The sequence below is a fragment of the Acanthochromis polyacanthus genome, chromosome 4 (assembly GCF_021347895.1).
Source record: "Acanthochromis polyacanthus isolate Apoly-LR-REF ecotype Palm Island chromosome 4, KAUST_Apoly_ChrSc, whole genome shotgun sequence".
NCBI classification, from domain to species: Eukaryota; Metazoa; Chordata; class Actinopteri; family Pomacentridae; genus Acanthochromis; species Acanthochromis polyacanthus.
Genome location: NC_067116.1, coordinates 10,828,461 through 10,855,070, shown reverse-complemented (window position 1 = coordinate 10,855,070; position 26,610 = coordinate 10,828,461). Strand labels below are relative to the sequence as shown.

At 41.0% G+C, this 26,610-nt stretch overlaps 1 protein-coding gene across 15 annotated transcripts in view; it reads left to right on the top strand.

Moving 5' to 3' along the window:
- nfic (nuclear factor I/C) overlaps positions 1-26,610 on the top strand; it is a 185,846-nt gene that overhangs the window by 98,831 nt on the left and 60,405 nt on the right. For 11 of the 15 annotated variants that reach the window (XR_007941417.1, XR_007941418.1, XM_051947307.1 and 8 more), the window contains one exon: positions 12,395-12,516. Coding sequence is in view for 13 of the 15 variants with exons in the window: in XM_051947307.1 (XP_051803267.1) it covers positions 12,395-12,516 (122 nt within the window). In the remaining 2 variants the exon portion in view is untranslated. Of the gene's footprint in view, positions 1-12,394; positions 12,517-14,341; positions 14,401-17,892; positions 18,293-26,610 lie in introns of those variants that run through there. The other 4 variants (XM_051947312.1, XM_051947309.1, XM_051947308.1 and 1 more) reach the window with 4 other exon arrangements.

The following is a 26,610-nucleotide window of genomic DNA, read 5'->3' as shown; positions in this document are numbered from 1 at the left end:
TTAAAATTTTGTAGGGGGCGCTATGGAGCCATTTTTGCACACACCTCCACATGCCCTACAAAATATGAAATTTTTCGCCAGTTCTGATGTGTGTGCAAATTTTCATGACTTTTTGAGCATGTTTAGGCCCTCAAAAATGCAGTTGTTCTGAGAGACAAATAATAATAATAATAATAATAATAATAATAATAAACCGTAGGGTTCCAATAGGGTCCTACGGCACCGTTGGTGCCTTGGACAGCCGGTGCCCTTGCACCGCCTGTCCTCGGCACCTCGGTGCTCGGACCCTAATTAAAGCTGTAAGCAGCGTTGAACGGGTCCTCGCGTCCTTGCTGGTCAGCGACCTCAAGCATGTCCACCAGGCAATGCCGCAACAAAGTGTATTTAGGCCAATGGATGTAACGAGGGCTGGATTCTGAGCACTCAGGTCAAATTTCAGGCAGATTGGAGCATGTACAGGCTATTTATGCAGCACTTTGTGTCCATCCACCAGGTGGCGCTATCTCTGTTACTGCATATTGGTCTATGAAATTCATCAGGACTGGACTCTGATCAAACATGTAAAGTTTGAGGTAGATTGCAGCATGTACAGGGGATTTACACGAGATGTCCTGCTTCATGGGGTAACATTAAAGTTCAGTTGGTCGCCATGGCCAAACCTTTTGAGTTTTGTGAACAATTTTCGCAAATATGCAACCTGAAGGCGTGTTTAATATATTTTCCCAAATTCGGGTGTTTTGGAGTTATTGCCTGTGAGAAATGAATTGTTGAAAATGACTAAAAACACCAAAAATCTGACATTTAATTCAAAATGGCCGACTTCCTGTTGGGTTTTGAGAATGACTCCAAGAGACTTTTTTGTTTGCACTGACGTGCTACATATGCATGCCAAATTTCATAGTCATAGGTGAAAGTCTCTGTGGAGGCTATTTTTTAAATACTTTAGGGGGCGCTATGGCACATGCTGTGAATGTATTTTGGCCTGTAAATGTGATCAGGACAGGACTGCGTTTAATCATGTGAAGTGTGAGGTAGATTGGAGCACGCAGAGGATAGTTAGGTAGCACTTGATGTTTCATGGCGAACCATCAAAATTCTGGAGGTCGCCATGTCCACACCTTTTGACTCTGGAAGAATCTTTTAATAACTTTTGATCAGGACATCGTGTTGTATACCCTGGTAAAATTTGAGGTCTCGAGACCTTAACCCCTAGGAGGAGTTTGCTCTCAAAAATTAAAAAAATAGAGAAAATTTTTCCACATAATTCAAAATGGCGGACTTCCTGTTGAGTTTAGGGGATGGCTCCAAGAGGCTTTTTTGTGTGTCCTGGTGTGCTCTATAGGCCTCCCAAATTTTGTGGATGTCGGTGAAACGTGCTGCTGGGGCTGTTTATTAAACATACTGCAGGGGGCGCTATAGCACATGCCCTGTAGAAATGCATAGTGTTATTCCTTGAGACGACTGTGATGTGTGTGTAAATTTTGGTGAGCAGTTGAACATTCTAAGCCTGTCAAAAAGTACTTTGTTTGTCACAAAAACAACGCGTTGCCACGGCAACAGCATTTCATCAAATATCAAAATCTTTACACTGTGGTATTGTCTGAGGGTGAAGAATCAGCTGACCAATTTTCAGAATGATATGAAAAAGTTTGGAGCAATGGTGTGTGCAAATGTAATTTCTAAACTTCTTGTTACCAATAGGTGGCGCTATGACTTTTTCTAAAATTTTCACCGTGGATGACCTCACACTGGGCCTGGTGTCCAGCACATGAAGTTTGGGGCAGATACGATTAGGATTTGCTGAGATATAAACATTTTAGTCGTCATGGCGAGACATCTAAATTCGCCGCGCCGCCACAGACACACCTTTTTATGACACGTCACCATTTTCACTGTGAATCATCATCAACATGTTAAGGTTTATTTCACCACATTTGAGGTGAATCTGAGCAAGAGACAAAGAATAATAAATCAAAGTGTAAAAAATGACATAGCCTGTTGACAGCAGGTGGCGCTCTGACTGTGAATGGATTTCATCATATGGATGTGATCAGGGCAGGACTCTGATGATACATGTAAAGTTTCAGGCAGATTGAAATATGTTCAGGGCATTTACACTGCATTTGAAATTTCATGGCGAAGGATCAAAATTCCAGAGGCCGCCACGGACACGCCCTTTGACTTTTGAAAAAGATTTTAATAACTTTTGCTCATTAAGGCCTGCTGTATGTACTGGTCGAATTTGAAGTGAATTGGAGTTTCCCCCTCGGACGAGTTCGCTCTAGAAAAAAACAAAAAATGTTCAAAATCTGGAATTCAACGCAAAATAGCTCACTTCCTGTTGGGTTTAGAAAATCGCCACCATTGACTTTTTTGTTCACCCTGATGTGCTGCATATGTGTACCAAATTTGGTAGCTGTAGGTGAAACATGCTGCCCGCAGGAAAGTGTAGGGGGCGCTATGGAGCCATTTTGTCATACACTTCCACAATTCCTTTAGAATATAAAATTTTTCACCAGTTCTGGTGTGTGTACAAATTTTCATGAGTTTTTGAGCATGTTTAGGCCCTCAAAAATGCAGTTGTTCTGAGAGACAAATAATAATAATAATTAAAGCTGCAAGCAGCATTGAACGGGTCCTCGCATCCTTGCTGGTCGGCGAGCCCAAGCATGTCCACCAGGCAATGCTGCGACAAAGTGTATTTAGGCTCATGGATGTAACGAGGACTGGATTCTGAGCACTCAGGTCAAATTTCAGACAGATTGGAGCATGTACATACTATTTTTGCAGCACTTTGTGTCCATCCACCAGGTGGCACTATGTCTGTGACTGCATAGTGGTCTATGAAACTCATCAGGACTGGACTCTGATCAAACATGTAAAGTTTGAGGTAGATTACAGCATGTACAGGGGATTTACACAAGACGTCCTGCTTCATGGCGTAACATTAAAGTTCAGTTGGCCGCCATGGCCATGCCCTTTGAGTTTTGTGAACAATTTTCGCAAATATGCAACCTGAAGGCGTTTCTTATATATTTTCCCAAATTCAGGTGTTTTGGAGTTATTGCCAGTGACAAATGAATTGTTGAAAATGACCAAAAACACCAAAAATCTGACATTTAATTCAAAATGGCTGACTTTCTGTTGTGTTTAGAGAATGACTCCAAGAGACTTTTTTGCTTGCACTGATGTGCTACATATGCATGCCAAATTTCATAGTCATAGGTGAAAGTCTGTGTGGAGGCTATTTTTTAAATTCTTTTAGGGGGCGCTATGGTAGATGCTGTGAATGTATTTTGGCCAATAAATGTGATCAGGACAGGACTGTGTTTAATCATGTGAGGTCTGAGGTAGATTGGAGCATGCAGAGGATAGTTAGGTAGCACTTGATGTTTCATGGCGAACCATCAAAATTCTGGAGGTCGCCATGTCCACACCCTTTGACTCTGCAAGAATCTTTTAATAACTTTTGATCATAACATCGTGTTGTATATCCTGGCAAAATTTCAGCTCTCTAGACCTTAACCCCGAGGAGGAGTTCGCTCTCAAAAATGAAAAAAATACAGAAATTTTATCCACTTAATTCAAAATGGCGGACTTCCTGTTGAGTTTAGGGGATGGCTCCAAGAGGCTTTTTTGTGTGTCCTGGTGTGCTCTATAGGCCTCCCAAATTTTGTGGATGCAGGTGAAACATGCTGCGGGGTCTGTTTATTAAACATACTGCAGGGGGCGCTATAGCACATGCCCTGCAGAGATGCATACAGTGTTATTCCTTGAGACGACTGTGATGTGTGTGTAAATTTTGGTGAGCTGTTGAACATTCTAAGCCTGTCAAAAAGTACTTTGTTTGTCACAAAAACAACGTGTTGCCACGGCAACAGCATTTCATCAAATATCAAAATCTTCACACTGTGGTATTGTCTGGGGGTGAAGAATTAGCTGACCAATTTTCAGAATGATATGACAAAGTTTGGAGCAATGATGTGTGCAAATGTAATTTCTAAACTGCTTGTTACCAAGAGGTGGCGCTATGACTTTTTCTCAATTTTTCAGTGTGGATGTCCTCAAACTGGTTCTGGTGTCCAGCACATGAAGTTTGGGGCAGATAGGATCCTTTGCAGCTGAGATATGAACACTTCAATTTTCATGGCGAAACATCAAACTTTGCCGTCCCGCCACAGACACGCCTTTTCATCACACGTCACCATTTTTTCTGTGCTTCATCATCAATGTGTTCAGGCTTATGTCACAACATCTGAGGTGAATCTGAGCAACAGGCTAAGAATAGTACATGAAAGTCTAAAAAATGTCAAATTCTTGATACCACAAGGTGGCGCTGTGACTGTGAATGAATCTTGCTGTATGGATGTCATCGAGGCAGGTCTGTGATCATACATGTAAAGTTTCATTCAGATCGGAGCATGTTCAGGAGAGTTAGACAGCATTTCCTGTTTCATGGCGAAGGATCAAATTTCGACAGGCCGCCACGACCACACCCTTTAACTATGGAGGAAGATTTTGATAACTTTTCTCAGGAAGGTCTGCTGTATGTACTGGCAAAATTTCAGATCGCTCAGACTTTTCCCCGAGGAGGAGTTCATCATAGATTTTGTACAGTTAACGCATGATGGCGCACTTCCTGTTGGGTGTAGAGCATGGCTGTGATTGACTTTTTTGTGTTTCCTGATGTGCTGCATATGCCCCCCAAATTTTGTAGGTCTAGACCAAATTCCCTCTGAGTTGGCCTCATACCACTTTTTAAAATTCTGTAGGGGGCGCTATGGAGCCATTTTGGCGCACACCTCCACATGTCCTATAAAGTATGAAATTTTTCGCCAGTTCTGATGTGTGTGCAAATTTTCATGACTTTTCGAGCATGTTCAGGCCCTGAAAAATGCAGTTGTTTTGGCAGAATAATAATAATAATTAAAGCTGCAAGCAGCGTTGAACGGGTCCTCGCATCCTTGCTGGTCGGCGACACCAAGCATTTTCACCAGGCAATGCTGTGACTGAGAGTGTATTTAGGCCCATGAATGTCACAAAGGCTGGATTCTGAGCACACAGGTCAAATTTCAGGCAGATTGGAGCATGTACAGGCTATTTATGCAGCACTTTCTGTCCATCCACCAGGTGGCGCTCTCTGTGTTACTGTATATTGGTCTATGAAACTCATCAGGACTGGTCTCTGATCAAACATGTTAAGTTTGAGGCAGATTGCAGCATGTACAGGGGATTTACATAAGACGTCCTGCTTCATGGCGTAACATTAAAGTTCAGTTGGCGGCCATGGCCACGCCCTTTGAGTTTTGTGAACAATTTTCACAAATACTCAACCTGAAGGCGTGTAGTATATATTGTCCCAATTTCAGATGTTTTGGAGCTATTGCCTCTGAGAAATCAATTGTTGAAAATGATCAAAAACACCAAAAATCTGATATTTAATTCAAAATGGCCAACTTCCTGTTGGGTTTAGAGAATGACTCCAAGAGACTTTTTTGTTTGCACTGATGTACTACACATGCATGCCAAATTTCATAGTCCTCGCTGAAAGTCTGTGTGGAGGCTATTTTTTAAAATGCTGTAGGGGGCGCTATGGCACATGCTGTGAATGTATTTTGGCCAATAAATGTGATCAGGACAGGACTGTGTTCAATCATGTGAGGTCTGAGGTAGATTGGACCATGTAGAGGATCGTTAGATAGCACTTGATGTTTCATGGTGAACCATCAAAATTGTGGAGGTCGCCATGTCCACACCCTTTGACTCTGGAAGAATCCTTTAATAACTTTTGATCATAACATCGTGTTGTATTTCCTGGTAAAATTTGAGGTCTCTCGGAGTTAAACCCTCGGAGGAGTTCGCTCTCAAAAATAAAAAAAATAGAGAAAATTTATCCACTTAATTCAAAATGGCGGACTTCCTGTTGGGTTTAGGGAATGGCTCCAAGAGGCTTTTTTGTGCGTTCTGATGTGCTCTGTATGTCGCCCAAATTTTGTGGATGTCGGTGAATCGTGCTGCCGGGGCTGTTTATTAAACATACTGTAGGGGGCGCAATAGCACATGCCCTGCAGAGATGCATTCATTCTTGCAAATGTAATTTCAAAACTGCTTGTCACCAATAGGTGGCGCTATGACGTTTTCTAAATTTTTCAGTGTGGATGTCCTCAAACTGGTTCTGGTGTCCAGCACATGAAGTTTGGGGCAGATAGGATCCTTTGCAACTGAGATATGAACACTTCAATTTTCATGGCGAAACATCATACTTTGCCGTCCCGCCACAGACGTGCCTTTTTATGACACGTCACCATTTTTTCTGTGATTCATCATCAATGTGTTCAGGGTTATGTCACAACATCTGAGGTGAATCTGAGCAACAGGCTAAGAATAGTACATGAAAGTCTAAAAAATGTCAAATTCTTGATACCACAAGGTGGCGCTGTGACTGTGAATCATTTTGCTATATGGATGTCATTGAGGCAGGTCTGTGATCATACATGTAAAGTTTCATTCAGATTGGAGCATGTTCAGGAGAGTTACACAGCATTTCCTGTTTCATGGCGAAGGATCAAATTTCGACAGGCCGCCACGACCACACCCTTTAACTGTGGAGGAAGATTTTGATAACTTTTTCTCAGGAAGGCCTGCTGTATGTACTGGCCAAATGTCAGATCGCTCAGACTTTCCCCCGAGGAGGAGTTCATCATAGATTTTGTACAGTTAACGCATGATGGCGCACTTCCTGTTGGGTTTAGAGCATGGCTGTGATTGACTTTTTTGTGTTTCCTGATGTGCTGCATATGCCTCCCAAATTTTGTAGGTCTAGACCAAATTCCCTCTGAGTTGGCCTAACACCACTTTTTAAAATTTTGTAGGGGGCGCTATGGAGTCATTTTTGCACACACCTCCACATGCCCTAAAAAATATGAAATTTTTCGCCAGTTCTGATGTGTGTGCAAATTTTCATGACTTTTCGAGCATGTTCAGGCCATGAAAAATGCAGTTCTTTTGGCAGGATAATAATAATAATAATAATAATAATTAAAGCTGCGAGCAGCATTGAACGGGTCCTCGCATCCTTGCTGGTCGGCGACCCCAAGCATGTCCACCAGGCAATGCTGCGACAAAGTGTATTTAGGCTCATGGATGTAACGAGGACTGGATTCTGAGCACTCAGGTCAAATTTCAGACAGATTGGAGCATGTACAGACTATTTTTGCAGCACTTTGTGTCCATCCACCAGGTGGCACTATGTCTGTGACTGTATAGTGGTCTATGAAACTCATCAGGACTGGACTCTGATCAAACATGTAAAGTTTGAGGTAGATTACAGCATGTACAGGGGATTTACACAAGACGTCCTGCTTCATGGCGTAACATTAAAGTTCAGTTGGCCGCCATGGCCATGCCCTTTGAGTTTTGTGAACAATTTTCGCAAATATGCAACCTGAAGGCGTTTCTTATATATTTTCCCAAATTCAGGTGTTTTGGAGTTATTGCCAGTGACAAATGAATTGTTGAAAATGACCAAAAACACCAAAAATCTGACATTTAATTCAAAATGGCTGACTTTCTGTTGTGTTTAGAGAGTGACTCCAAGAGACTTTTTTGCTTGCACTGATGTGCTACATATGCATGCCAAATTTCATAGTCATAGGTGAAAGTCTGTGTGGAGGCTATTTTTTAAATTCTTTTCGGGGGCGCTATGGTAGATGCTGTGAATGTATTTTGGCCAATAAATGTGATCAGGACAGGACTGTGTTTAATCATGTGAGGTCTGAGGTAGATTGGAGCATGCAGAGGATAGTTAGGTAGCACTTGATGTTTCATGGCGAACCATCAAAATTCTGGAGGTCGCCATGTCCACACCCTTTGACTCTGCAAGAATCTTTTAATAACTTTTGATCATAACATCGTGTTGTATATCCTGGCAAAATTTCAGCTCTCTAGACCTTAACCCCGAGGAGGAGTTCGCTCTCAAAAATGAAAAAAATACAGAAATTTTATCCACTTAATTCAAAATGGCGGACTTCCTGTTGAGTTTAGGGGATGGCTCCAAGAGGCTTTTTTGTGTGTCCTGGTGTGCTCTATAGGCCTCCCAAATTTTGTGGATGTAGGTGAAACATGCTGCCGGGGCTGTTTATTAAACATACTGCAGGGGGCGCTATAGCACATGCCCTGCAGAGATGCATACAGTGTTATTCCTTGAGACGACTGTGATGTGTGTGTAAATTTTGGTGAGCTGTTGAACATTCTAAGCCTGTCAAAAAGTACTTTGTTTGTCACAAAAACAACGCGTTGCCACGGCAACAGCATTTCATCAAATATCAAAATCTTCACACTGTGGTATTGTCTGGGGGTGAAGAATTAGCTGACCAATTTTCAGAATGATATGACAAAGTTTGGAGCAATGATGTGTGCAAATGTAATTTCTAAACTGCTTGTTACCAAGAGGTGGCGCTATGATTTTTTCTAAATTTTTCAGTGTGGATGTCCTCAAACTGGTTCTGGTGTCCAGCACATGAAGTTTGGGGCAGATAGGATCCTTTGCAGCTGAGATATGAACACTTCAATTTTCATGGCGAAACATCAAACTTTGCCGTCCCGCCACAGACACGCCTTTTCATCACACGTCACCATTTTTTTCTGTGCTTCATCATCAATGTGTTCAGGCTTATGTCACAACATCTGAGGTGAATCTGAGCAACAGGCTAAGAATAGCACATGAAAGTCTAAAAAATGTCAAATTCTTGATACCACAAGGTGGCGCTGTGACTGTGAATGAATCTTGCTGTATGGATGTCATCGAGGCAGGTCTGTGATCATACATGTAAAGTTTCATTCAGATCGGAGCATGTTCAGGAGAGTTAGACAGCATTTCCTGTTTCATGGCGAAGGATCAAATTTCGACAGGCCGCCACGACCACACCCTTTAACTATGGAGGAAGATTTTGATAACTTTTTCTCAGGAAGGTCTGCTGTATGTACTGGCAAAATTTCAGATCGCTCAGACTTTTCCCCTAGGAGGAGTTCATCATAGATTTTGTACAGTTAACGCATGATGGCGCACTTCCTGTTGGGTGTAGAGCATGGCTGTGATTGACTTTTTTGTGTTTCCTGATGTGCTGCATATGCCTCCCAAATTTTGTTGCTCTCGACCAAACTCCCTCTGAGTTGGCCTAATACCACTTTTTAAAATTTTGTAGGGGGCGCTATGGAGCCATTTTTGCACACACCTCCACATGCCCTAAAAAATATGAAATTTTTCGCCAGTTCTGATGTGTGTGCAAATTTTCATGACTTTTTGAGCATGTTTAGGCCCTCAAAACTGCAGTTGTTCTGAGAGACAAATAATAATAATAATAATAATAATAATAATAATAATAAACCGTAGGGTTCCAATAGGGTCCTACGGCACCGTTGGTGCCTTGGACAGCCGGTGCCCTTGCACCGCCTGTCCTCGGCACCTCGGTGCTCGGACCCTAATAATAATAAAAAACCCTAAAGTTTCAATAGGGTCCTTCGGCACCGTTGGTGCCTTGGACAGCCGGTGCACTTGCACCGCCTGTCCTCGGCACCTCGGTGCTCGGACCCTAATAATAATAATAATAAAAAACCCTAAGGTTCCAAGAGGGTCCTTTGGCACCGTTGGTGCCTTGGACAGCTGGTGCCCTTGCACCGCCTGTCCTCGGCACCTCGGTGCTCGGACCCTAATAAAAGGTAGGGTTTCAATAGGGTCCTACGGCGCCGTTGGTGCCTTGTACAGCCGGTGCCCTTGCACCGCCTGTCCTCGGCACCTCCTAACCCTAACCCTAATTAAAGCTGCAAGCAGCATTGGGCGGGACCTCACCCTGCCCCCCCGTGCCGTCGGCAAGCAAGTGCCATCCATGACCGACGATGAAAGCCAAAGGAGTTCCTCTGCCGGAATATTGTACGGTGTCGAACGAGATAATGTTCAAAGGTTTTGCATATTTTGGTGTATAGCACCCCCTAGGTAGAAGATAGCTCAAATCCATTGACAGGTTTTCGTAGAGCTCGAGTAGACGAACGCATGAGTGGTGGTTCCGTGTCTCTACGACATTCCTGTGCGAAGAGCTGAGGTCATTTGTGATTTATGCGTTTTTTTGTGTCCCTAGGTGGCGCTATAGAGTTTTTCCAGAATTTGTTTTCAGAATATTGAAATTTTCACCAGACCGGACCTGCGTACCAAATTTCAGCAAAATACATGCACTTTTACGGGGTCAAATTAAGCGAAACATGTTTTCTGGTGAAGACAAACTTTGACAGCTTATAAAATAAAAACTAGACAAGTTAGCCTTTTTCTTTTGATAACTTTTGTTTGGCTGGATATTCACTATAATCTGTGCAAATATGAAGCCGAAATATTGTACGGTTTCGGAGGAGATAATGTTTAAAGAGTTTTCATATTTTGGGTCATAGCGCCCCCTAGGTATAAGATAGCTCAAATCTGTCTATAGGCTTTTGGAGAGTACGAGCAGACGAACGCATGAGTGGTGTTTGCATGTCTCCACGACATTCCTGTGCTCAGAGCTGAGGTTTTTAGTGATTTATACAGTTTTTTTGTGTCCCCAGGTGGCGCCATAGAGTTTTTCAAGAATTTGTTTTCAGAATATTGAAATTTTCAGCAGACCGGACCTGCGTACCAAATTTCAGCAAAATACATGCACGTTTAGGGGGTCAAATTAAGCGGAACATGGTTTCAGGTGAAGACAAACTTTGACAGCTGATAAAAGAAAAACTAGACAAGTTGGCCTTTTTCTTATTGATAACTTTTGTTTGGCTGGATATTCACTGTAATCTGTCCAAATATGAGGCCGGAATATTGAATGGTGTTGGAGGAGATAATCTTTGAAAGGTTTTCATATTTTGGGTTATAGCGCCCCCTAGATTGACGACAACTGAAATCGTTCGGACAGGTTTTCGTAGAGCTCGAACGGTCGAACGTACGTGCAAAATTTCACGTGTGTGTGTCTTGCTATCATTGTGGGGACATACCATTGACTCCCATTCATATCTAACCCCTAAGCCTTACCCTAACCCTAACCTCAACCTAACCCTAACCAAAACAATGGCTAACCCTAAAGAAACGTTTTTGCACTTTTTACTTTTTTCAGTAACAACAACATGGCCAAGAAAACACTGTTTAAACTTGTGGGGACCAAAATGAGGTCCCCACAAGTGACATAGTTTTTGGTTTTCCTCCAGTTGTGGGGACATTTGGTCCCCACAATATAGCAAAAACATAGTCACGCACACACACACACACACACACACACACACACACACACACACACACACACACACACACACAAATACAGTAGACCAAGATAGAACACAATAGTTTCGTTTTTTGTTTTGTTTTTTTAAACTTGAGACAAACACAAGGTACTTGCACTTTGACAGGACAGATAAGCAGTCAATTGAGAAACCCACCCCACTATGCACTATACTGGCAAGTGTAGTAGTCTACCATATTGATCCTCGTGCTGCCCATAGCCCGAGATAGATAAGTCAGGTCGGCAGTAAAAGGCAACATATCACTGAAAGGAAGAATAATCAACAAGGAGGAAAGGGGTTGCAACAGCAACTACAGTATCTAGAGGAACTAAGCAAGGAACTGTAGAGGAAACTATATACAAGTTAATATAAAATATCAGCTTAACCCCTCTAGTGACCTCTGGTGGACAACTCATGGAATAACCAAGTCAGAAAACTTTGGCAGAAGAAGCAGCCCAGAAATACTAGAGATGCGGGAAAACAGGTGGGGAGCAGGTTTGAGGACGAGGCAGAGGAGAGTTGGTACAACAGTCCAGCATGGAATGGTGATCTGAGTCTGTGTTTTATGAAGTATGGGTGATGACTGGCAACAGATGAGCCACTACCTGGTGCAGATGTCAGCACTTAGCTCATTGCTCTGTTGGACAGGTGCACACACATACATGCAAACACCTCACTCACACCCACAGGAAGGGAAAGGGGAAAGGAGGGATAGGGGAAACTGCCAGCTAAACAGTGGTGGAGTTGGAGAGCCTAATCAAAAGAAAAAATGGCTTCAAAGTACAAAGCCACACCTCTGTTTTACATAGTTTAATTGGTACAGAAACATTTTGCATTTTATAAACATGACTGATGCAGCTAGTCTTTCAGTTTCCAGCGGTGGTCTCACTGACTTGTAACCAAATCAGTTGCCGTCTTTGGCATAGAAATAGACTCTTCTGGCCTCATGTGGTAGTCTTATTTTTTGCACTATAAGTTGGGATCAGCATTTTTCTGTGCTTACAGCCTTCATCAATTGAAGTGGTGCACCATGAAATCACGAATATGTTTCCTAAATATCAAATTATCGTAAATTTGTCTCTTTTTTATGTGTCTACAGGACTAAGCGTCATAAATCAGGCTCTATGGAGGAGGACGCTGACAGTCCTGGAGGGGAGTATTACCATTCACCTTCGTCTCCTGCCAGCAGCTCTAGAAACTGGGCTGATGACATGGAAGGAGGTAACCAAGCAAGTGCAGGAATACGACTAATGAACGATCCACTTTCATTGTTACGTCATCTCATTTTCATGTTAGCTCATTTATAGTTATTTTCATTCATAAAAAAAACAGCTTATTAGAAACCAGTGAAGTTACCTTTATACACTGATTTTTTTTATGCTACATATATTCCATAGCATTGTACTTTTGTTTTTATAATTACATGCTACCTTAGATAAACATCTGATAGCACAACGCAAATTAATTTCAAAAGCAGCTACAATGATGATTCTAACACAGACTCGAAAAAGCTTTACAGGTAGAGAGAAAGTGATGCACAAAAATCCCTCTCACAATTAACATAAGCATAAAAACACTAACATTGCCTTGCAAGTTGGATTTATGGCACACTAATTCTAGTAATTTTATTTACTAGCATATATAAAAATTCTTCTACATCAGAAATCAGGATTAAAAAATTATAATTAATAGATATAATTAGTATCACTGAAAAGCCAAGACAAGATTGTAAAGAGGCTTGGCACAGCTGTTTAAGATTTTTTCCTGTTTAAGATTTTGCTCTAGTTAGCTTCTCTGTCAGATATCACTAATTCCCAAACTGAAACCAGAGCCTGATAAATATTGGAAATATTTTAAAACAAGCATGAAGACGCAGTAGCTTCAAACATTTCTAAAATGTTTATTCTGTTTTTTCAATGAATCGTATCCATAGTATCTCTTTGGTGAATCATGTCCAACGTCAACCCATGTGCCAGTGCAAATGCAGATGCAATACAAATATGAACTCACACTCAATCTCAAAGAGATTCAGAAATTACAGCATGTATCTATGAAATTACTACAAAATTAAGCAAAATGTCTCACTTTGCAGACACGGTTTGCAGTTCAGTTGCAGTACACTAATGTTGATCTTTTTCCTCTTCATAAAACACAGAAATTCAAGAATTAAAACTCTGTTGTAATTAAGGAATAATAACTTGGTTATACATAGGGACTGGGGTTCACAGTCATGTGGATGCTAGACAATGTAGGTGTAGATAGCAACACAACATTCTTAGCAGCTATAGTACAGTTAACACCTACAGCTACAGAGACCATGCCTTTCATAAATAGAAGATTTGTGTACAAATTCTAAAATGTAATTGATTTTCATACATTTTAATTACTGTGTATAAAGAAGATTGCCTTGATTGTAGATATGGGAAATTGAGCCATTCAAATTCGGAACTGGTGTCACAAACCGTCTAAAGGGGTTATAGGCAAAGCTACACGCCTGCAAATATTGGAAAAGTGTTACATGGAAAGTGGAAACCAAGAGTTCCTGAAAAGACTAAAAACCATTGTCAGTCATAGACTGTATATAAAGATGGAGGTAGCGCCTGACTCCAAAAATTAAGCCAACACGGAAGTGACAAAAACTTGCAATATCACACCATTCGCCAGGTGCTGGCTCCAAAAAGCTCTGGCTCCATAGACCCCAATTCATCACAGGAAAAACTAAAATTTGATAGACTGCTTTTCTACGGCGTATGATTTTTTTTTTTTTGGTCAATTTTCATGGTCATAATGAGAGATCAGGTGGCCGATCTTAAAATAAATCAATATTGAATTTTTTATAGAGGGTGAAAGTTTTGCCAGGTCAGGGGGCGTGGCTACTTGACAGACAGTCCGGTTCGGAATGATTGAAAGGTCGTCTGGAGAAGGCAGTCGAGACTCTGTTCTCCTCGTTTGGATTTAGTTCTGATAAAATAACTGTTGGTTTATTTGTCGGTGGAGCAGCAGAATCTTTTCCACAAACACTTTTTCTGCCGTTGGCTTGTTTTAGCCAGTTTTCTACCTTCGGCTGATCCTACCAGCAGATGCTGAAGGGACTCTGATAGTTTGGTAAGTGTTTATTTTTTTATCGATGCCGCTTTTAATGGCCTTTATATGCAGCTGAAATGTCAGATATAATGTGTGCCATGCACTCCAGATGTTGGTGGAGTTTATTTGTGTGTGTGTTGACCAGAGAAAAGAGTTAGCATCCAGTAAATATGAGCATTAATGTGAATTACGGATGCTAACTGAGCTAGCTGCTTTGTCGTAGTCTGACTAAAGCTAACGTAGCATTAAGCTAGCGATGTTTGTGTTGTGTGCATAGACTGTATACACTGCTCAAAAAAATTAAAGGAACACTTTGAAAATATATCATATTTCAATACGGGGGGAAAACAAACTGGATATTAGCATTGATATGAACTAGATAATGTGTTAGGAATGAAAAGTGCCACATTGTTTGATGGGAATGAAAATTATCAACCCCCAGGAGGGCTAAATTCAAGACACCCCAAAATCAAAGTGATTAACTGATGTGGCAGGCTAGTGGTCCTTGTACTTTACGGCCATCCGTTTTCCGGATTGATAGGGGTAAACGAAAAACGAGACACCATCCGATTTTCGATTTCCGTTTGGATGAAGGTAAACGAAAAATGGGAAACGAGCCTATATCTGATTTTCTACTGTGGGTTTATTTCACACAAGTCGGGAAATAAAATACAAACGTCATTCCCTTTCGTGTGTCTCTCTTTGCCTTGGACAGTGCAGACAATGAGGCTGAAATAATGTTTATTCCCCTCATAACATGTTCTGGTAGATCCTCCTGTATCGTCATTTGTCTGTGTTGCGAATTTCTGAATAAATGCTATGAAGTTCTGATGATGAACAGAGGGGGGATTTAACCAAAAACAAACAAAACAAAAAACGCCAATATTTGAAGATAAGATACCCTGGTGGAATTGAGTCTGGCAGTGTGATAAAATGCTCACATTGGTGTTGATTTTACTGTATCAGAAGTTGGACAGATTGCTCTAAAGATTGAATTACAGCGCGTTTGAATCTAGTTCCCACCCAGAGGGTATTGAGCCTACGTTTAGTTAGCAGGGTGATCGAGTAGCAACATCACACTTTATTACAAAAAGGAGAAGGAAAAGACATTGTTAGGCAGCGTGATGAATACTATTAACTGAGCAACACGCCATGTATAGCAAAAGCATTTATTCAGACAGAAATGTCACGTGCTGCATTACCAAACATGTTTGACAATCAAAGCATGATCGTAACAATCCACGTTTTGTTTTATTAATAAACTACGCTGATATCTAAACACAGGATTATAACTCCACCCTTCCGAATGCATGCGCGCTCCTGCAGCAGGGGATACAGTTTCTATTGGGGGTAACTACTTTGGCACGACACCTGTCCAAGGCAAAGCGAGACACACGAAAGGGAATGACGTTTGTATTTTATTTCCCGACTTGTGTGAAATAAACCCACAGTAGAAAATCAGATATAGGCTCGTTTTCCGTTTTTTGATTTTCGATTTCCAAACGAAAAACGGGACACGGCTCGTTTCCCGTTTACCTTCATCCAAACTGAAATCGAAAATCGGATGGTTTCCCGTTTTTTGTTTACCCATATCACTCCGGAAAATGGATGGCCGTAAAGTACACGGACCACTAGTCCATCTTGCTGAAATTCCTTGGCAGCAACTCACAATGGTATTCAGTAGTTTGTATGGACTCCATGTGCTTGTATGCATGAGTGACGATGCCGGGACAAGCTCTGAATGAGACGACAGATGGTGTCCTGGGGTATCTCCTCCCAGAACTGGGCCAGGGCATCGCTGAGCTCCTGGACGGTCTGAGGAGCAACCTGATGGTGTTGGATGGAACAAAATATAATGTTCCAAAGGTGTTCTATTGGATTCAGGTCAGGTGAGCATGGGGGCCAGCTAATGGTATCAGTTCCTTCATCCTCCAGGAACTGCATGAGTTCTCTTACCACGTAAGACTGGGCATTGTCGTGCACCAGAAGGAATCCAGGACCACTGCACCAATGTAGGGTCTGACAATGGGTCAAAGGATATCATCCTGATACCTAAAGGCAGTCAGAATACCATTGTCCAGCCTGTAGAGGTCTATGCATCCCTCCATGGATATGCCTCCCCACACCATCACTGACCCACCACCAAACCAGTCATGCTGAACAATGTTACAGGCAGCATAACGTTCTCCATGGCTTCTCCAGACCCTTTCATGCCTGTCACATGCACTCAGGGTGAACCTGCTCTCATCTGTGAAAAGCACAGGGCACCAGTGGTGGACTTGCAAATTCCTGTGTTGCCAGCCGAGCTCCACGGTGCCAGTCAGCGAGCACAGCGGGCACTAGAGGATGCTGGGCCCTCAGACCACTCTCATTAAATCTCTTTCTGATTGTTTGATCAGAGACATTCACACCAGTGGTCTGCTGGAGGTCATTTTGTAGAGCTATCGCAGTGCTCATCCTGTTCCTCCTTGCACAAAGGAGCAGATGCCTGTCCTGCTGATCGGTTGAGGACCTTCGATAGCCCTGTCAAGCTCTCCCAGACTAACTGCCTGTCTTCTGGAATCTCCTCCATGCGCTTGAGAATGTGCTGGGAGACACAGCAAGCCTTCTGGCAATGGCACGCATTGATGTGCCATCCTGGAGGAGTTGGACTGTCTGTGGAACCTCTGTAGGGTCAGGTATCGCCTCATGCTACCAGAAGTGACACTTACCCTAGCCAAATGCAAAACAGTCAGAAAACATTAGGAAGGAAAAAAATGTCAGTGACCTTCACCTGTAAACTCATTCCTGTTTTGGGGGTTGTCTCATTGTTACCCTTCTAGTGCATCTGTTGTTAATTTCATGAACACCAAAGCAGCTGAAACTGACTAAAAAGCCCCTCAGTTACTTACTTGACCAGATCAGTATCCCACATGTTTCACTGATTTGATGCAATACTTAGATTAAAAAGTGTTCCTTTAATTTTTTTTTGAGCAGTTATATACTGGTTGTGTGTCTATGGTTGTGTGTCATGTAAACAGCTGAAGTGTGTTGTGTTAGTGTAACGTAGTACATTTAGTTAATAAAACTGTCAGTGGAGATTCTGGTTCACATTAATGTAACGTTTAGAAAACCTAAATTTGATTAAAACAATAAGGTTAATGTTCTGTGTTGTCAGTAGTCCTGAATATCTGTTGAGTCTCTGAAGTTAAACTGGAGAAAATCTACTCTCTAATGATTAACGTTGTTTAATGACTGATTCATATGTTGTCGTACGTATTCCTGCACTGTAGATTGGAAAAATAACCTCCCAGAATATGACCAAAGTCACGATTAATAATACAGTTATTATATTTCAATTACAGCACAGATAAGCTGCATAATAAAATCCTCTCCCCTAAAGCTAAAGTGATTGCAGGCCTTTCTGTCTTTTAGTGCTTGGAAAACTATATGACAGAAGAAATCTTTCCAGGGTCACTTTAAAATTAACCTCTGCTGTTGATGCTGATACTGTGACGTCTGTCTTCATCTCAGGTGCCTCATGTTCACTGTGAGGATCTTCTGAGTGAAGCAACAGAAGGAAAACCTCATCTGGATGTGAAGAAAGATGAATGGACGACATCCTCAGTGAACCACTTCCTGTTTAACTTTAACTTACAGAAGGACAGACCAACTGTTTCAGCAGTTTATTATTCTCTGTTCTTAGTATTCACAGGTTCCATTTATCGCCTTTAACTTCATCTCTGCTGTTGCAGCATAATGATAATACAGAGTACATGTTTCCATTATTAATAGCAGATATGCAGCATTAAAACATCAACACATTCAGGTTAAGAGCTTCATTATTTCCTTTACTGCACATTTAAAAACTACATTCTTTAACAATTTTGAACTGTAAAGATGTTTAAACATATGTAATAAATGAATGAAATAACTAATGTGTTGCTGACATTGATGTATAAAAACTGGACAGTCACAAGACAAGTTGTATTATGAAGAAAGGAGCTGAATCTGCAGCATTATTGTCAGTACTGGAAGGACTGGAAGACTGCTGTTCCTCACAGTGGTGAAGGAGAAAAGACTTCAGACAACCACAGCTGGATGGTCATGTTCTCTGCAGCTCTCAGTCCATAGACCAGATGTTCCCGATGATCCAGACCAAGGCTGGAAGGAAAAGACATGAACAGTGAGGAAAAGATCTGCAAGGTTCTTTCATTCCAGCTGCTGAAACATTAAATATCAGAGTGAACACATTAGGATATGAATAGAAAACAATAGAGTGTTGTATTTTGTCCTATTTTTTAATCTTATGGAAATGTCTGTTTTCCTGGTTGAGGCTAAAGACCATTTTACTGCCTTAGATGGACAATAAAATGTATTCTGTTTAATTCTAATGTATCATTAGCATTAACATGAGACCCACACCATGTATATGACCATACACTTAGAGAGAAAAAATTCTGAAGCAAAGAACAGAGATATGAACTCAGAACTGAATTGAGAGATAAACATTCATCAGTTGCAGTTCTGTGGAGGAACATAAACGTAAATTTATTTATATCTACTGATCATTAAAACAGCAGTTATCGATCCATTATGATTGATTATCTGTGATCTGCAGGAAACTTAGCTACACCTAACAGTTACTACTTTATGACACTGACTAACCTGATTTAGCATCAGTGTTAACACTAAGTCAGTTAACACTAAGTCAACCTCAGAGTTACAGAAAAAAATTTAAAACACGATGTTAGAACATGTTTATAACAGAGGTTGCACTCTGATGTTAACTTATAGTAACTTCACAGGTTTATATGTGATGTTGTCCAGCTGGGGAGAAGAGTACAACTAGTTACAAAAATGACCTACCTGTAGAGTTTAGCTCGACTTTTGGACGCTAATGTTGTTAGCAGCAGCCTCGGTATACAGCAGAAGTCCAAAAATGTGGGTGGGACACAGACTCCTCGGCTCTCAGTCAGTCTGAAAAAATCACTACTCTCCAGCTCCACCCTTGTTGTCGTCACTGGCTCCAAAAATCCAAGATGTCAACGAGGAAGAGGCTTCATTTTCTCAGTGCAGAAACAAACGGGTGACGTCCCGGGTGCTACGTCCATCTTTATATACAGTCTATGTTGTCAATTAACAACTATAAATACCAAGATTCGGCGCCAGGGAGTGACGTGGGTGCCGCGAACAAGATGGCAGCTGGTTAGATCCTCTCCGACAACCGACTTTATAATTTTAATTACTAAAATTGTGAGTGGCTCCAATTTGAAATCTTTATCTCCAATTTTTACTGATGAAGAGATTACGGTAGTGCTGGTAGAAAAAAAACTGCGTACGGAGTTCAAAATGCCTCTTAAACAACCTGGAAAGATGTCCACACGCAACAGTCCGACGTATGGTGACGAACAAGGCCAAGGCCAGGCTTCTGCAAATGATGCAAATTTGATGACTGAGGTCCTTAAAATGAGTGGTACTTTACAGACGGTCGCTGTTGACGTTACTACAATCAAACAGACGACATCTGAATTGAAAACAACTGTGGCGGATTTGCAAGTGTGGGTGAAGGAGGCTGAGACGCGTATCGCCAACATGGAGGATACAACTGAGAAGCTGCAGACGGATGCTAGCAAGAGAGACGAGCTGGTAGAAGCCATGTGGGAGCGCATTCAGGTCCTCGAAAACCATAGCAAACGTAATAATGTGCGAATCATTGGATTAAAAGAGACTTTTGGAGTTGACGGGACACTCGTGCATTGTGTCAAAAGCATGCTAACGGAAGGGCTCGGCATTGATGTCGCTAATGCAGAGTTTGAGATGGAGCGGGTTCATCGGCTGCTGGCCCCGCTGCCTGACCCGGACAGGCCGCCGAGACCAGTGCTTGTTCGTTTTTTGCGACAGTCAGCGAGGGAGAAGGTCATTAATGCAGCGAAAGGGAAGCGTGGCTTTGACTGGGGTGGATGTCGGCTGTCCGTATTCCCGGACATGACCAGAGAGCTTGCTGAGAAAAGAAAGGCTTTCACTGTGGTGAAGCGAAAGCTGCAGCAGCGTAATGTGAAATACACTCTGGCGTACCCAGCGACGCTAAGGGTGAATTGGAAGGGCAAAAATATGACTTTCAAGTCAGCAGCAGCAGCTGAGAAGTTTTTCAACTTTCACAATGAAGAAGGGAATGAGGAGGAATCTGTCGCAACCGAGTGAGAATTACGTAGGAGCCACACATATGAAGATGCCGTGCGTTTCTGTCGGGGAGAGATGACCCACCTGCCATCCAGGACAGAGAGAGACAGAGGAGAGCGGCTTTACACGGACCCGATAAGGTTTTTGTTCTGTTTTACCTTTTAAGCTGTGAGACAGCTATGACTATTATGGTTTCAGCGTTATACAGGCTGGAAATGTTCTTTTTCCACGCCAAATGTTTTTTGGGTTGGCAGCACATATTCTGGGGGTTCACTGGGGGAATGGTATGTGAATATATATGTTTGAAATGCAAGGTTACAGTTTCTAAACTTGAATTTTTTTCCTGCAATGACTGGGAAACATGTTAAGTTATTTTCCTGGAATATAAATGGAAGTGGAAATCCAGCTAAAAGGCGAAAAATTTGGTCATATTTAAAAACAAACCAAGCAGATATAGTATTTCTCCAAGAGACCCACCTGAATCAGGGGGAGGAGTCAAGATTTAGAACAGGATGGGCAGGTCATATGTTTTATAGTTCTTTTTCAAGTGCCCGCAATGGTGTAATGATTCTTGTTAGGAGAAATGTCCATTTTGTAATGCAAAAAGAATTTAAAGACACAGAAGGGAGAATAATATGCATTCAGGCTATGATTGAAGGTATAACGATGATCCTTTGCAACATTTATGCACCAAACAGGGAAGATCCCCAATTTTTTCATCAGGTAAATAAAATTCTGGGAGAGATGGAAGGGCAAATTGTGTTAGCAGGGGATTTTAATGAGGTTATGGATCCGTGTCTTGACAGAAGTGTTTATAAAGGGCCACTTTCCACTAAGAGCAGATCAGCGGTTCACATGCTAAAAGATGATGCGGGTCTGATTGATGCATGGAGGTTAATAAATCCGTCCAAGAGAGAATATACATTTTTCTCTCACTGTCACAAGTCCTATTCCAGAATTGACCTCTTTTTGGTGTCAAACTCTTTGATCAACTGTGTCATGAGCTGTTCCATAAAATCTATTGCATTAACTGATCATGCAGCCATAGAACTCTGCGTCAGACTAGGTGTGGAGCAAAGACAAGGCTCCAGGTGGAGAATGAATGTCTCACTCTTACAGGACAAATCCTTTAAGAAATCGCTTGGGGAAGACCTTAAAAACTTTTTTGATCTGAATATAGGTAGCACAAAGTGCATTGAAAGTGTCTGGGAAGCCTCTAAAGCTTACATAAGGGGAAAAATTATTGCATATGGTGCAAAAAAGAAAAAAGAGGGCTTACAAAAAATAAAAGAACTGGAGACAGAAATTAAACATAAAGAAAAAAACTATCAGAAAAATATGATGAGTCATTATATCGAGACACCTGTGGGTTAAAATTTCAATTGAATGAAATCTACAATAGAAAAGTGTCCTATTCTCTGTTTCGCCTAAAAACAACTTTTTACGAGGGAGGTGAAAAGACTGGAAAAGTGTTAGCCAGACAAGTTAAAAAACAGGATTTTCTAAATTCTATCCCTGCTATTAAACAGGGAAGTAAACTGGTTACATCTGTTACGGACATAAATAAAGTATTTAAACAGTATTATGAGACTTTATATACCTCTAAAGTGTCTAAAAGTAATTTTGAAAATAACAGTGAAACTTTCTTTTCTAAATTTAACTTGCCAAAAGTGTCTCAGGAACATGTTGAAATGCTCGATTCTCCGATAACCGAAGTGGAAATCAGAAAGGCAATCTCACTGATGAAAGCTGGAAAATCTCCAGGTTATGACGGATTCCCTGCAGAGTATTATAAAATCTATATAGATGTCCTCGCTCCTGTCTTACAAAAAGTATATGAGGAAGCTTTTCAAAGAGAACACATTCCCCCAACTTTTAATGAAGCACTAATATCTCTGATACCAAAAAAGGACAAAGATAATACAGACCCATCAAATTTCAGGCCAATTAGCCTGCTGAACTTGGACTGTAAAATACTCACTAAAGTGCTGGCCCTGCGATTACAAAAATTTTAAGTACTATTATACATCCTAACCAGACGGGCTTTATGAAAACTCGGTCTTCCTCTGACCATATTCGAATATTATTGCATTTAATGTGGTCGAGTCAATCTAGTGATGCACCAGTAGCAGCCTTCTCCTTAGATGCGGAGAAGGCGTTTGATAAAGTTGAATGGAGTTTCCTTTTCCTGGCTTTATCTCGATTTGGCTTTGGATCGCACTTTATTAAATGGGTCAAAATACTATATAAGGAACCAAAGGCGGCAGTTATTTCCAATGGGATAATTTCACAATTTTTTGGTATATCACGTGGGGCCCGACAAGGGTGCTCACTGAGCCCCCTGTTATTTCTCATTTTTATTGAAACATTAGCAGCGAGTATCCGATCAAATGAAGGAATTAAAGGAGTGTCAATTGGCCAGCATGAAAACAAATTACTTCTATATGCTGATGACATTTTAGCTATTATTACTGATCCACAATCTTCTTTACCACATCTTTTGGGTACTATAGACTTATTTTCAAAAATGTCGGGGTATACTGTAAATTGGGGAAAATCTGAAGCTATGCCTTTATCATTTCATTGTTCTTCCAACATGGTAGAGAAATTTAAATTTAAATGGGTGCCCAAGGGGATGAAATATTTGGGGATCAAACTTAGTCAAGATTTGGAGGAGATACCTCAGCTAAATTTTACTCCAGTTCTGTTAAAAATTAAAACAAATTTGGAGAAATGGGAAAAGCTAAAATTGTCACTGTGGGGTAAGATCAATGTTATAAAAATGGTTATAGCTCCACAATTTCAGTATTTATTAATGATGATACCAATGGAAATTCCGCCTATCTTCTTTAAACAGTATGAAAGTCTGATCAAACAGTTTCTATGGGAAGGAAAAAGAGCAAGAATAAAACTGAGTAAATTGTATGCACCTAGGGAAAAAGGTGGTTTAGGATTGCCTGATGCGAATTTGTATTGTCTGTCTTTTGAAATGGCCAAATTGGTTAAATACTGGGAGAAATCAAAGCAGGGACAAGAATGGATAAATATAGAAACAGAAATCTGTTCACCATTTGATCCCAAAAATATACTGTCTCAGAAATTTGATAATACTAACCCAGTGCTTACTCATTCTTGCCAAGTATGGCTGAAGGCACATAAAATGATTAAGATATCACATCAAGTACAAAAGTATTCATCTCTTTGGAATAACACAGCAATATGCATTGGTAAAACACCAGTATTCTGGAGGCAGTGGCATTCCTGTGGCATATATACTATTGAAAATTTATATAATGATGGGCAATTTGTGTCTTACACAGATCTCATTGAAAGATTTAAATTAGAAAGGAAAGACAATTTTTGGAAATATTTGCAAATGAGACATTGCGTGTCTACAAAATTCAAAGAGGGTGGTGATAATGTAATTTCTGAGTATATCCAGATGCCACGGGAACGTCATACAGCTTCACAGTTTTACAGGCTCTTGAATAACACCCGCAATAGTGAATCTGTTAATATCAAACTTTTATGGCAGAGAGATCTAAAGGTAGATTTTTCAAATGAGAGGTGGTCAGATATTTTATCAGATAATGGGAAATACGTGAAGGAAGCAAGAAGTAAATGTATACAGTATAAACTATTGCACAGATATTATCATACCCCGGTCAGACTACACGGTATGAAACTTGCATCAGACAACCTGTGCTGGAAATGTAAAGTTGAGGTGGGAACATTCTTACATTGTATGTGGGAATGCGCTCTAATATCACCTTTTTGGACAAAGGTCATTGAAGTTTTAAGTCACTGGGCTGGTTCACAGATGCCCTTGATCCCAGAGCTGTGCTTACTTGGTGAAAGATGTCAAATGCCTAATGTTTCAAAGAATGTCTTCAGTATTGTTATGACTGGACTGGTGACAGCATCCAGAATAATTTTGAGACATTGGAAAACCACTGTGCGTCCGGAAGTGAAAGACTGGATTAAAACCATGGCAGAGACAGCCTCTTATGAATCTATGCTTTACAAATTAAAAGCCACCATGGAGGACGAAGACACTAAATGGGACTCATTCTGGAGTTTTCTCAAACAAAATCTGATTTATACTGATGTATAAAATAATACTTTTTTGGTTTGTTTGCTTTTGTTTTTAAATAATAGCTGTCTGGATTTGCTCCTGTTTTGGTTGCAGGAAACAATGTAACTTCTTTGTACTTGCATTTGCGATATGTGTGACTCTAAAGGGAAAGGGGTGGGGGTGCGCCAACCAAATTTTGTGTTTTTTTTGTTTGTTCTGTTTTGTTTGTTTTGTTTTGTGTTTTTCCCTGTTTTGTAAATTTTAGAAAAAGTTTTTTGAAAATCAATAAAAACTTAAATCACAAAAAAAAAAATACCAAGATTCGACTACATTAGGGAAATGCTGTCTGCTAAGAAAGGTGGAGAATATGGTTGGGAATAGAAAATTATTATAGCTCAAAATAGGGCTTATACTGAACCCAGATCCTAAGAGAGGTTTTTACTAGTCACATTGTTAGTACAGACCTGTCCAGGGTGTCCCCTGCCTTTGCCCGAGTCAGCTGGGATAGGCCCCACGACCCCAGTGAGGATAAAGTGGTGTATAGAGAATGGATGGATGGACATTCTTAGTACAGGGGGAAATGGATGAACTAAAAAGAAAGGGTATTTAAGCCTTCACAGACACCGATTTGGAAGCGTTTGACGAGAACCAGCTAGGTCTTTGGGAGAAATTCTTATTATATATTGAAGACAGTTTAAAAAAAAAAAAATACTGATATTGACAGTCCAGTAATAAAATGTGAGATTTGGTAAGAATGTCAATTCAAGTGTTCCAGGTCTTTGCAAGTAATGTCTGCACAGCAACAGAACCTTCTGATTCCAAATAAACTCTGAGTTTTCACAGTTAACTTAATTTAAGAAGGTTTGGGGGAGGATAAGTGGTATGCATTGCAACAATTAGGACAACTGTGGAATAATATTAAATTCAACAAAGTTAATTTCTTCAACAAAAAATAGACTAAGCACACACCAGTTTTTACAGTGTTCTTGGATTTCGGTCAATAAGGGTGCAAAGATAGCTTTGTAAAGGCCTTTAACTTTGTGTGTAACATAGACTCCACTAAATATAAAGCTATACTGGGCATTTTGAGGATAATTCATTATAGCTGTTTTAAGAGGAAAAAAATCACTCTTGTTGAAGTTTAGTTTGTATAAAGATATATGACTGATAAATGACTGAAGAGTTGCAGGAATTAAAGGGACTGAAATAGGAGGGCTGGGCACATACTGTCAGGATTCTGCCTTTTGTTCCTGTTCCTGTGTTTCCCTCTTGTATTATCTGGTCTCTCTGTCTCCCTCTGTCTGCTGCTCCCTACCCATTCTGCACCTGGCCTCTGATTGTTTTCAGCTGATGCAATCAAGCCAATTCATTCCACCTGGTTCCCCTTGCTAATATTTAAGCCCTGCCTTTTCCTTCAGTTATTGCTGGCTCATCGTCTTGGACTCACCTTGTTCCCGTCTCCGTTCCCTCCTTACCTCTGGACTATATCTGCTCACAGGATTACTCTGTTTTCCCCCGTTTAAGGATTCACACTTTCAGACTCAGTGATTTTTGTTTGGCCTTCAGTTTGTTTATTCGCCATCTGCCATAGTTCCTTGTGTGTGAGTACTCTTCCTCCGTTCTGTTGTTTTCTGCTGTTTAGTTTGTTGAAGCCACCTCAGTCTTGTTTTCAGTTAGTAGTTGTTTTGTTTAAATAAACCTTTTTTCATAAAGCTAGGCCGTCTGTCAATTGTGTCTGCACCTGGGTTCACCACACCCCACATCCCTGACAGTATGAGCCAGCTATAATTGAACCCAGCAGGCACAACTCATTTTTTCAGTGTTGTAGTTTAGTGCAGTATGGCTATGTTTGATTTTGACAAGTACGCTCCCTTTGTGGGAACCCGTTTGGCTGTTAAGTCACCACCCAGGGGATGACGTGGTTCCCGAGAGAGGAATTCCCAGCCATCGCCCACGTTTAGTGACTGTAACAGCTTTTGGGTGGACGGAACTTC